The 13871-nt window shown below is 38.8% G+C and overlaps 1 protein-coding gene across 1 annotated transcript in view; it reads left to right on the top strand.

Moving 5' to 3' along the window:
* mfng (MFNG O-fucosylpeptide 3-beta-N-acetylglucosaminyltransferase) overlaps nucleotides 1-4626 on the top strand; it is a 29892-nt gene extending 25266 nt beyond the window's left edge. Inside the window, exon 8 of the mRNA XM_080880998.1 lies at nucleotides 2910-4626. Within this exon, the coding sequence (XP_080737124.1) occupies nucleotides 2910-2961 (52 nt within the window). The 3' untranslated portion in view covers nucleotides 2962-4626. The remainder of the gene's footprint in view (nucleotides 1-2909) is intronic.
* The last annotated feature ends 9245 nt before the right edge of the window (nucleotides 4627-13871 follow it).

The following is a 13871-nucleotide window of genomic DNA, read 5'->3' as shown; positions in this document are numbered from 1 at the left end:
TTGGCCAATTTAGCAGGGTTGTGTCACAGTAATGTTAAGGTTTGTTTTGCAGGACAATGCCTCACTCCTTGAGCAGAGCATTACATTTTAACCTCTGTCCTATGAATGCCAAGTACGTGTTTTACAAACAGCGCTCCCCTCAGAGTCTGCAAAAGTTACTGCACCCCACAATATGACCCTACTGATGTGTGAAAACAGCATAAAACATGAGCGTTACTAAGACCATTCAACAGATGAATGCTGTATGATTATGCAGTGTAGTGCTGCATAATGTCTAGCAGCTTCTCCCCGTGCATTCTTTTTGCTCTTGGACTCACTAAAAGTTCAGTATCTTGCCCGAGGAGGCAATCAGGGATCAACTTGCCGGCCTTCCTGAGCCACTGGATGCGTCACTTATTCAGACACATGGGAACAGGTTAAACGGAAGCAGATGGGGGTTTGATGTGAAGGTCACAAAAGAATCACAGGTCAAGGACACGCGTTATGAATTATGGTTCCCAGGGACAACTACAAACCCTGTGGTCCAGCAATGTTTCGTTACAGAAAGAGCAGCCCAGATAAGTGCCTCTAATCTAAAAGCACAGGAGCACTAGTATCAGGGAAGACTCGACTCTGTGCTGCAGTTGCCTTAAAATCTGACTGAAGTGTATCAAAGCAGTAATGGGCCTCATTTTGACCTGATGGCGATATCTAGCAGAGGGAATCATGAAAAGCTCCAGGATTTAGGACATCAAATGCACATAACAAATGACACGTCATTTGTTTAGCCTTCAGTTTATTATTTACCTTATCATAACAAATTGTCAAGGGGAGACATAATGTCTGTCTACAAAATGCTCACAATTAAATATACCAAAAAATATCGATATTGTGTGATATTGGACAATATCGATATTGTTACTGAGAATGGAAAAACGACTTTCTCCACCGCAAAAAACCCCTAAACAATTAATAAAATAAGATAAATATGTAAAAAATACTGTAAGTGTTTTATAATTATTATAATTTTAGGCTTATGCATTTATTGTGCGTCTTCAGTGATAAAGCTCTTGTTTACTAAAGGTATTTGCTGTAGAAATCTCCAGCTCCAATCTCCAGTTTTCAGTTTTGTCTCTCATGATCTTACGTTAAGGCATGACAGCCCTCTGGCTCCAGTTGATCTTGTTCTATCTTCACTCCCAGATAAAAGCAATTTGATGTAACACAATGGAACAACAGATGTGTTTGTCTTTTCCGGTTTCCTTCATCCTCAGCTGTAAGAACATATCACCACAAATGCTTCACAGTGGCATTTCCATTTGCTCCCATCCTCTGGTTTAGTGCACGGTTGTGTTTGCCCTCCCTTCAGCCTGAGAGGAGTAGGTCACAGGTTCATCTGTCTGTACAAAGGCTTGAACTGTATATAATGGAAAAATGGTGTTTTTCCTGCCAACTGTTAACAGACAAACTAATGGTTCATTCACACAAGTTTGAACTTGTATGTTAGGTAATTTATATATATAATATCAATATATTCTGGCAATGTTTCCTTGCAACTAAGAAACATTTCAATTCTGCTGGTTACCATGGCTTTATTTTGGTTATTGGTTATTTATTTAGCTTATATTCCAATATAAAAGCAGGGTTGCTGATCTCCTAAGTCATTTTGCGGTTAACTCACTTCTCTCTGTGTTGGAATTTCTTTTGTTTCAAATCTTTGAGGTTCAGGCTGCACTCTGAATATAAGCAGCTAATGCAATTTTCTGTTTAATATGAATTTCTTTGTATGCACATGGCAACAGATCTGCAGGTCTTGCTGATTCGTTGCCGTTAATTGCCATATTATCACAAACAGATTGCATGTAATTTCCAGCTTAACAATATTCAGTTGCAGACTGATAAAAAAACTGACTCCATCTTACTTCTGTTTTATCGCCGTCCTGACACAGCAGAATTGTTCTGCAGACTTGGTCCCTGCTTCGGAGCAACCATTTCAAAGACATGCAGGGTCATTGCAAACAGTCACAATAATTTTGGTCCTGCTGTCCAGCTGTGGTCTCCAAACCCTGTTCTCCCTTGTGCGACTCTAGCTCAAAGGGGCCAGAACATAATCTCTTTTCTGGAAGTAAAAATAAATAATAGGAAAATATGAAATTATTAATGGATAATTGCACAAGATATTCATCAGATGCCCTCTAGTTGACATTCTGCAGTTGCTGTTAGATGAAAGTACAGAGCCACAGATAAGTGTTTACACATGCAAATCAACAGACGACCCAGCGCACCGTGCATACTATAAATACCCAGTTTTCACCTTTATAACATTAATGAGCAGCACTGTAGATTTAACTTTGTCAAGTGGGGCTGACTTTCATGAGCCTGCTTTTTCTTAAAAATGTTTATATACATCTTAGCCAGAATACAGTTTTGACTTTCAATAAGGAATTAACTATGTTAGTGTAATATTTATTTATTAATTTTATTTATTAATCTCAGCACTTTAGGACCCACTGCTTTATCACACTGTGAATGAGGAGCATAACATTTAAGAAACACAGATGCTCTGCTGTAATCTTTGCTGCTGTAGATATTTGTGCAGGCCATTTTTGGTATTTAATAGATAGATTTCAGAAGTTCCCATTCCCAGAAAAGAATGATAAAAGTAAGGATAATAATTCACACACGTTCTTTTCCAGGTGATTTGTTTATTGTCACCAGTGGTGAGTTGATACCTATTAAATCATTCAGCTTTGTGCACACACAGGGAAATGTGTGGAAGGAGCCAATAAGATTCAGTGCCTTACTAAAAATAATAATTCCAATAGGTGTCACCCAGTCCTTTAGAGAAAAAGCCTTCCCCCCCCCCACCATCATTAACAATAGCTGTTAACCACCTCTGAGTTATTAATCATGACTTATGTGTTCTGCAGGTTTAAGACTGTCCACTGCATCCTGTATCCCCTCACCAGCTGGTGTCCATGAGTACCCCCTAAAGACGACCACATCCAAGCACCTGAGACAAAGCTGGTATCCAGCTGAATGTAATATTTTACCTTTACCTGCAGAAAAATGGACCGATTCATTTTGGTGGAGCAATTCTGGATGCAGAAGGAATAACGGTGACTCAGACTTATCTGTGTTCCACAACGCCTCACCTACCACTGATCAACACAGACTGTAAAAGAGGGATCTAGACATCATCTGTTTTTGGACTTCCATTCCGAAGACATGATTTAATGTTTGGCCATTGTTGTGTTCGTCTTTTAGAGCCACAAGAGAAGAGGGTGAAATTCAGAAATTAGGTGCTAATGTAGCAAGCTTAGTTAGCAAGGCTGGTCCACTGAGTCTATAGGAATTTCTTTTACTTATGTATTAATCACATTATTTTATTGTATGATGCCTTGGTGCCACTGGATTTTTAAACATGTTTCACACTCATACTATAAGACAAATGGTGGGGGTCTAGTAAGGAAGTTGAGGGAAGCAGACAACTCCACAGGAAGAATCTTTTGTAAACATTGGGAGGGAGCAAGGGAGTGTGAACCTTAAAGTGTGAAACAGCTGTGTACTGCCTTTTGATCTTGAAGAAGGTATTTAACTGAGAGCCATGTTAGGCTCAGGAGACTCTGCTGACCGTCTGCCCCGCGATCATGCAGGCTCGCCACAAGCTTGGGTTTTTATGTTCTTTGAGTTTTTGATTAAAGAATGTTAGCTACCGCTCACCGCTCATCTGCAGGCTTTATTTAATGGAAAACTTCCACAACAGAGTCTATAGCTGAGCTGCATAGACGCAGATACTGGTTATCTAGTGTTAAGTAACATACAGATGAAATACTAAATTTTCCCTCAGCAAAAATGTCTTGGATTTATTGAACCACAAAGCATCTTACATCTAAGATAACTGCAATTAAAATGCTACAAGAGGCACTATTGCCACAAATACAGGTGAAGGGTCTAGGTCATCGAATCAAATTAGCTGATGTGAAGTCTTGGAGACAGCTAGTTGCATAGCTGTCAGTTATTAATGAGTGGATGCTCCTGATAGGACAAATGTTAAGCCTTAAAAAAATTTAAATGATGAGCTAGATAAAAATTCCACTGCAAAGCAGTTTTTATAAATGGGAAAAGAAACTCTAGGCACAAAAACTGCCCTTGTTCAAGGCTGTAAACCTGTTTATGTGGTATTTTAACACGGGAGTCTGCACGATTTTCGAGCCAGTTTTTCAGCTTCTTTTTGCACAGCGCAGTGGTTTCATTTTCAGATGTCATCTGCTGACAGCACCAGCTGTTATGCACTCAAAACATTGGCTTTAGAAAAATGTATGAAATACGAAATTTATTTTTCTACTTTAAATCTGTGTTATGTTCAAATGAAATTGTTACAAGAAATGAAAGGAATTTTATGTGACAAATGAGCACTTAAGATTATTGTGGATTTTGGTTGTTGTGTGTGCTGAGATCTTTTGTCATTTTGCTGGCAAGTGGGAAAAATTAAAATGTTAAAGACTCACTGTGCAAAGTTGAAATTGTGTTTACCTGTTTTTCTAATTTCTTTGTTATCACTGGAGGTTAACGATGATTAAAATGGCAAACTTTACCTGGAAGACCTAAACTAACCTCAGGTGCTGCTGATGCTCTGTGACTTCATGAAGGAGGCTCTGTCCTTGTTCCTGTGAAGTCTGCACAGAATGAACCATCTTGACCCACATCTTCCTACTCTTACTCCCCCCCCCCACCCCCACCCCTCCATCTGTCCCTTCCCTCTATGTGTTTGCTCAGTCTTCTCCACAGTTGTTTTTCTCCTTGAAAACTGTAAGAAAAATGAGTAAAATAACTTCCTACCCAATCGGTCTGGGTCACTTTTCTCTGCTTTAGATTTACAAAACAACAAGAAACTGCTTGAAGTATGAAAAAGATCACAACTGACACGGCTGCCAAGAAAGAGAAGCTCACATTTGCAAGCAAATCTCTTCAAGCTGGACAGATCAGGGGTTGAATGCAAATGTCGCTATGATATACACACAACCAAATGTTGTTGGAATAAAAGCCAGAGGCCATACATGCAGTACCTGCAGAGAGATGACACCGCGCCGCTGGCTGCCCGCGGGTTGCTTGTTTGCTGTGAATGGAGATGTGATGAATACAGATATGCCGTTGAAAGTGTCTGGGACTGACCTTCTGTGAAGTGGATGGAAAAGTGTGACTGTGTGACTTTAACACATCTCCAGGAGAACGCTGAGACCAATCTGTTTCAAGTAAACAACCTGAGCATTTCAATGCAGACTGAAAGTTCTCTCCGAATGTAAAATCAATTTCCCACAGTGGCTACAGAATGAGGGATTTTTCTTTTTATGCTCTTCAGAGCGGTTGTGGTTTATTAAATGAGAACAAAGATGATGAATAGTTTTTAGAATATGTGTGACCAGTAACCCTTGACTGAGTTAGTGGTATAGTCATGCGGTGAAGGTGATCTGAATGGTTGGTTGGGGAGACATAGGTCACAACCCAATGAGACAGCTGGTTCTCTCTGTATTTGAAAAACCTACAGCATCACGAGAGAGTCCATCCTGCGAAGATTAAAGCAGTGCACTTGTGGCCAAACTACTGTGGCTTTGCTATTAGGTGTGAAAGCTACATTTAACTTAAAATGCTGGTATGAATTAGTTATGACACAATACAAATACACGCTCATTACATATACTGTTTGATTGTTAGCAAAGGTTGCAGCTGTTCCATTCTATAGCTCACTGACCAGAATGACTGAATTTAGTCAGTGATTGATGGTGAGAGGACCAATGCTAGAGGAGTACATCTGCATGTCTGTGCCTTTAATTACACAGCATTGTTATCACTATGGTATAATACATAAAATCATATATAATCATATTTGATTCACAAAGTATTTTTATTGTAATAAAAAATGAATAAGAAAGTTTATTTGAAAATAATGAAGTTTAGAATCGGTCATTTCATATTAGAGCATAGCATGCATACCATAGCATAGCATATCATAGAATAGTATACCATTCCATTGCGTATCATAGAATAGTATACCATAATATAGCATAGCATAGCATAGCATCGCATCGCACAGCATCGCACAACATGCATATCATAGCATAGAATAGTATACTATAGCATAGCACAGCATATCAGTTAAAATATGCTTCTATGGTGAATCCACAGTAAAGAATAAATCAAAACAAAAACAATTTATAAGGAATAAAATGGAGGCAAGATCAGCATGTCACAGATATGCAGCCTATAATAACATTTATAGCAGTATATAAGTAAGTCTTTAGTGATCAATACAATGATCAATAAGAAGAAGATACTGCGAGTCAGAATTCTCCACTACTTGGATCATTCCACTACAGAGTAGCCCCTAATAGCACATGCTCCGCCATCTTTTGTCTTTAACTATGAGGTGTGACCTGTTAGCAAGTTCCTGTCAGAGGATCTCACACTGAGCCCCAGTTGGCAGAGGTGTGGACTCGAGTCACATGACTTGGACTCGAGTCAGACTCGAGTCATTAATTTTATGACTTTAGACTTGACTTGAAAAAATGTTCTAAGACTTGTGACTTGACTTGGACTTTTACACCAATGACTTGGGACTTGAATTGGACTTGAACCGGTTTACTTGAAAAGACTTGATATTTTACCCCAAATATAAAATTTAACATGCATATTATATAGAGATTGAAAATGTGACGTCATTCACGGGTAGAACCGCAAAGGATTCTGGGAACTCGTGGCAAGCGGTACTAGGCTTTCAATTAAAATCAGTTATACAGCGATAAAAAGAAACACAAAAATGTCAAGAAGCTGTTGTATTATTAACTGCAATAGCCGGTCGCATGACAGCCACGGGAAGCCGACGGGTAAAGAGATCGGTTGTTATCGGATTACGTCGTTGAAGAGAAATTGTTCGAGCCATGTTTCCGAAGTAACAAAGAGGCGACGGGTGTCCTGGATTGCAGCCATTCTAAGACCAAATATAACGTCCCAGAACACTCCAGCTCACAGGTTAGTCTGCTCCAAGCATTTACACAAAGGTCAGTCTGCTGTTGTAGTTAATGCGTCATTTTTCTTAACATAATTGGTGATATAGGTTACAAGCAAGTCTGGCGCTGAACAGAAATTGTCGCGCTATGCTCCTTTATTTATTGTGCATAAATAGTGAATTGTCCTGACACAATATTGCGTTTCGCTTCTGTTATTATGGTACATTGACAAAAACTTCTATATTGTGTATTGTGTATTTTGTTGTACAGTTATTTTATTTTCAACTTTAATTTATATATTTTATCTTATTCTTCCCAGTTAAATTTACCCTTCATTCTAATTTGTGTTGTACAGTTATTTCATTTTTAACCTTAATTTATATTTTATTCCTTCCTAGTTAAATTTACCCTTTTTAATTTTTCATATTTATTTCCTATCTTATTCATAGCCTTTCCTTTTTTGTTTTCTTTAGGTCACGAGCAGTTGTCCAAGCATTTCACTACATATCGTACTGTGTATGACTGTGTACGTGACAAATAAAATTTGAATTTGAATTTGAATTTGAATTTGAAAAACATATACTTTTATTCACAGGATAAAACAGGGTTTTTGTATCACTAATTGCCCAGTACGATTACAGCATACAATATTATTGTCACTGCTACATTTCTGTGATGCTACCAGAAATTATTTCCACTACTAATTAATTACCGTTGAGCTCAAAGGTCCTATTAATAAACGGTTAAGGAATGTGTATTTATGACGACAATTTGTGAGACTGGTAAACTTATGATATGTACGATGGTCTTTCGTTCTACACGGTGCATTTCAAGGTCCTGTACCCATCCGTAGGTAAACTGTACCTGGGCTTGTTGCAGTGACCTGAAGTTACTAAACTTCATGAGTGTATGCACTCACTCCAAGAACCGTATGATTATAAATATGCATATAAATATGCTACGATGAGATAGCTGACTTCATCTAACTAGCAAATGTTGTCCAGGCTACGTTGGTGATGCAGTTTTTTTTAATATGTATGATATTTTTGTCATGCGATTTTAAAGCTGGTCCTACAACCGCATCCAAGAATAACATGCAGCTTATCTCAGAACCGTCGGTGAAAATTATTCTTGGAGCTAGGTTTAATTGAGCTGCATTTTAAAGAGGTGCAATTTTACAATTTGTGTATATTTTCTAAGTTCACTATTTTGTCATGTGTTGAGAAAAACACAGATTTTAAAATTACATGGTCTAATATTTACATTTAGCATAACTGCAACATGCTTTTTTTTTTTTTTTTTTTAAAGACTCGAAAGGACTTGAAATTCAAAGTTTCAGACTTGAGACTTGACTCGGACTTTTACACCAGTGACTTGAGACTCGACTCTGACTTGCCTGACATTACTTGAGACTTGACTTGAGACTTGAGGATAAAGACTTGAGACTTACTTGAGACTTGCAAAACAATGACTTGGTCCCACCTCTGCCAGTTGGTACATGGATAACAGTTCCAGTATGTCTTCTGAAACCAGGCCATTAGGGACTTTAAAAGTAATTATCAAAGATGATTTCTTAAACAAATCGAGAGCATGGGCAGAGTCATTACAAGTGACTTAATATGTTCACTTTTCTAGGTTCTTCTGAAAAGTCTTGCTGCTGCATTTTGAACAATTTGAACACTATTCACTGACTTCTGATAGATATCTCTTATAAGATCAGTACAGTAACTCAGCAAAAATAAAAGCATGAATCACAGTCTGAATTCATTCAGTATAATAGCAACATCAGGGAAACTTTACATTTTTTAAAGCATTTTTTTATTAACAGTAAATCAGTAAATAAACTCTGGTTTTCATGAAGTGTAAACATGGGCTACTGCAGTATAGTATATGGACATTACTGCCAATAATTCATGTCTTTCCTAACAATAAGAACACGATCTCTTCATCAGCCTGTTTATTTCTTAGGATTTGAAGCATGTATTTACATTAAATGTCATCTGAGGCCAGAAGACTCCACAAAGTACAAATCGGAGTGTTACGTCATTATGAAATGAGCCCTTCAAAAATAACTTTGTGAAAGGATGCCACCTTTCTTTGCATAAACCCTCTTTAGATGAGCTCCCACTTTTAATTGATGTGGTTATAATTACATCAATTGATACACTTGAAAGGTAATTACATTTGTTTATGCTTCACAATACGATTAGCTTAGACTTAACACAGTTACAACCCCCAGTAATGAGTGGTACAGCCATATGTGCACCAATATGTTTTAAGGCTCCACTTTTAATACACTGACTAAACAGCCTGATTCTCTATTCAATACAGAGACTATAGAGTCAAATACACCAGCTGAGGCACAAAGGACTAAAGGAATAAAATAGTTAACAATCGAGCAATTTACCGTAGTATTTGTAGCAGTCTTAGATCAGGCCAAGATTATTATCTTCCTTATTTTAATGTATAGGTTGGGACTATCAGAGGTGACAAAGTCAGGAAGTGGGATTTGGAAACCTGAGTGTAGCCTTCATGCTCCTTCTCTTTGACTGTGCTCTGACTCTGTCCACTTGTACCATAGATTTATGGCTTCCACTGTCCATAAACGGGACTAACTGTGGTAGTATGGGGACCAGGTCAATTGGAGGCAGAGTGTTGGAGCTGTCACAAGAACACTGTGTTTCATCCACTCTGTCCATCACATTAAAACAGAGGGGCCTTGTAAAAGACACCGAGGCAGACAGGATTCATGGGAATAATGAAATGATGGAGGCGGCGGTGGGTCGATAAGAGGAGTGACAGGCGGGCAGATTTCAGCTGAAAACACAGGCACTAATATAGAGAATGCAGAAATGATTAATTAAATGAACAAGACTGAATATTTTATTGTTTCACTGCATTAATTGTTTCCAGACAAATATCCCACTTGCGGGCTAATAGAGCTGTGCAGAATTTGGCTGACAGGTTACAACTTAAAAAGTTCATGAAAAGTTTGTTCTACAGGACAAATGGTCCAGCTTCTGACTACTAAAAACTAAATCATTCTCCAACGATTATTAAAGGCTGAAGTTCTTGCTGGGGACATGTGCATGTGTGCACAAAAGGAGATTTTGTGACTACAGAAGTAAATCATACTATATAGGCTATATAAACAACAGAGAGAATGAACTGTCTCTTCACTCAGTTCCTTGGATGGGCTCACTCACTGATACTCAGTTCCATTGTCTTTTACTGTAGTTTACAGTGGCAGTCCTTGTTCTGTCCTGAAGCCTGAGTGAATTCACTGTAGTGACACAGAAATCAGCTCACAGGGGAAAAGCTGCAAACCAAGACAGTGAAGTTATGGCTTTGTCCCACCACAGCATGACAACACTGACAGGATCAGAGAAAACAGGTTGGCGGTTGAACCTCGGCTTTGGCGGCTGCAAGCTTGTTAAAATAAGGGTGTGAGGACTGTCTGCTAGTAAATCAATCAGGTCCTTGTCTTAGGGGAAACACTGCATACACTGCTCGCAATGACAATGACAATTTTAATCATATAGCAGAATTCATTATATGTAAACTCAATGTGCTCAACACGGAAATTAAAAACATAAAAACCTATGTAAGTTTACAGTATATGTGGAATATATGCACAGATGTAACTGATCTCAGGTCAGCAGGCAGCTTGTTCATAAGAACAGGACCAGAGTAAGTGAAAAAATCCTGAGCAATACTCAGATCTGATTCTAGGAACATTTAAAAGATCTCCACCTGATGACCTCAGAGACCAGGAAATAGGAAATATTAGTTATTTAAATTACACGTACAAGAACACAGGTCACAACAGAGCAGAACATTATTTGCATTATTCTACATTTATGCTCATTATTTTTTATCTTTGAGTGTTATTATCACTGTATTTATTTATCAGTTTATGCATGCATGTATAACAAATATAACAAATATAAAGCATATAAATTGTACACCATATTGGTGTATGGTTGTTTCTAACTGCGTTAGAGCCCTTAACACCAATTAACAGAAATGGCATGCTGTACAATGATGCTTTGGACAATAATGTTTTGAACCCCACTGATGCTATCATGGTTGTAAGTGTGGTGGAAAGCTTTCTGGAAAGATCCAGTCAGATAATTCTGACACTTTTGGGCATCCAGTATCAACATCAATATTAACACTTACTTAAGAAGCCATCTATGTCCACTGTGAGCGACCATCTTTGAACAGAGGCGGTGGTTTACGACACCAACTGTCTGCCATCTATAATCCAGTTTTGAGTTCCCTCCCCAGACGCCTTAACGCCCACTCACATCCTGGGCCTCAGGATGTGAGCTCAGGAATTCGCATGATAAGGTGGGGCCAGGTTTCACAATGAGCTCACCCAAAACCCTAGCTGATTGGGACCCACACCCAGTTTCACACCTTGGCTCAGGTGATTAGAGGATCATCAGGGGGTCCTTTTGTCCCTCTGTGGGGGGGATACTCCCACTAGGTTTAAATCTGGGACTCTCCACCATTTGACCTTAGAACTGAAGAAGCTTCTCGGATGAGAGGTGAAACGTCTTCAAGCAACTAAAGAAGTCCAGACGCTTTTCTTTGCAAGCTCCTTTGACTACGATGAGAACCTTCACAGTCATATTAACACTTACTATATACACAAACAGTCTAGACTTATCTGTCTGGTAAATTTCCTAAAAATTCTCTGTTGAAAATGATCATGACATATTTTAAAATATAGAAAAACATTGTCTTAACACTTGAATGCAAATGTCTAACGATAAAGATGCTGCCATGTTTAAGAGTTTAGGGGCAAATTGAGGCGACCGTGGCGCTGGGGGTTGGGACGCGCATCTGTAACCGGAAGGTCGCCGGTTTTATCCCCGGGCTCTCTGCCCTGGTCGTTGTGTCCGTGGGCAAGACACTTTACCCTGCCGCCTACTGGTGTTGGCCGATGGCGTGATATGGCAGCCTCGCTTCTGTCAGTCTGCCCCACGGCAGCTGTGGCTACAACTGTAGCTGCCTCCACCAGTGTGTGAATGAATAATGGAATTGTAAAGCGCTTTGGGTGCCTTGAAAAGCGCTATATAAATCCAATCCATTATTATTATAAATTAGATGAAGTGAATTCTTGCCTCTTCCAAAAAAAACAACAAGAAAAAAACCAAACTTAAAATAGAGAGTCAGCTCTGCTTTTATTGATGGCAATATCAGATATTAGTAATTTTGCAAATTTGCCGTCTGTGTGCTGCCTCTGCCTTTCAACTGCTTGAATTTCTCGCTCCGTCTGTCATTTATTTATTCGTGTTTGTCTTGTGTCCCCAGCCTCCCCTCTCTAGTGATTTCTCGACATTACTCTTTTTATTTCTCCATTTTGTCGCTTCAATTTTTGTTTCATCTATTTCCATCTCTGCTTTTCAGCATCAGCTGTTTTGTCACTCACCATTTTGCTGCCTCAATCTTTTCATATTTCTGCTTTAGGGTTTTCCTATCCTGCATGAGTGGAATTTAATGGAAAGACATCAGGCATAGCGGGTATGACTGCCACCGCTTCTGTTTGTTTTGTGCGACAGAGGACAGATGCACCGAAGTGGACAAAGTTGACGGACTTGACGGACTGACAAGGGCAGTGACAGTTTTCACTATAGTATGGTGCAAAAGTCTAGAGTCACCCCTCATTTGTTTTTGTTGTTGGGAAATACAATATAGAAAGCAAAAACAGAGTTTATAGATCTAACGAGCTTGAAAGTTAATATTTGGTGTGAACATCTTTATTCGTCAACACAGCCTGAGCATTTCCTTAAGTAGCTTTAGGAATAGTTCTCAAGGGATGTTGGCTGCTTTTACTTTGTTCCCTGTCAAAATGATCCCACATTACTTTGATAATGTTGAGGCTCTGTGGAGGCCAATCCATGACTGATAGTGTTAAACCTTTCTATCCAGGTATGCTTTGACTGCACTGGCATTTGATCCATGTATTTCATGGTGAATAAAAATCTCAGGGTGCTTTACTGCATTCATAAGCTTCTTTGACACCACTGGTTGAAAAATGAAACCTCAAACCACGACAAAGCCTCCACTGTGTTTTACAGATGTCCGTTTACAGTTTTTGTACCTCTCTCGTGACCTACATACATAATGGCAATAATTCAAACGAAAAACTCAAATATGGATTCATCACTGCATCAGACCTAAACGGCAAACCTGAGCCTTTTCTCCCCGTTTCCTTCTTTAGCAAATATTTCTTAACAGGTAGATCGACTGGATGTATCAGATGCATTTCTACTAGTGGTGTCAGCGTTAATCTTGTTAAAATGACTGTTAATGCGGTTATGGCTTTAGGTCATTTTAACGAGATTAACGCTGACGGCACGAATTTCTATATATCCTATGTCAGTTCTTTGTTGGATTTCTTTTGGTTTCTTAGGGCAGGACCTACATTTACTGTTGCAGTAGATGTTTGATTTAGCTAGCTTTTTTTTCATTCTGCAATTGTCCACTTGTTTTTTAGGGACACCCAGCACACAATGCCAAGAAAAGTTTTTTGGTGATGGGTCTGTGGGAATCAACCTGCTGTAAAATGTTCATTTTCATAGCTACTAAAGTGTGCTATCTTTGGAACGTTTCACAGATTCAACCAAAGAAATGTAAAAAAATGAGAATGTAATATGGCAGCCCAGAAACCCCCCCAAAGCAAAACAAAGTAAGAAATAAAGAATAAATGAGACAAAAGAACCCCCGCAACACTTTTAAAACTTTAATCTCAATTGCTAACGTAAATGCTAATGCTGCACCCTCAAAGAGACATGACTGCATTCTTGTTTTGACAACTTTATTACCCTCACATCAGTTTTAGAGTTTACATGAAGCACAGCTAACATATGTTCT

The sequence above is a fragment of the Rhamphochromis sp. 'chilingali' genome (genome assembly GCF_963969265.1).
Source record: "Rhamphochromis sp. 'chilingali' genome assembly, chromosome: 4".
In the NCBI taxonomy this organism is placed as follows: Eukaryota; Metazoa; Chordata; class Actinopteri; order Cichliformes; family Cichlidae; genus Rhamphochromis; species Rhamphochromis sp. 'chilingali'.
This window is presented reverse-complemented; position numbering and strand designations above follow the sequence as displayed.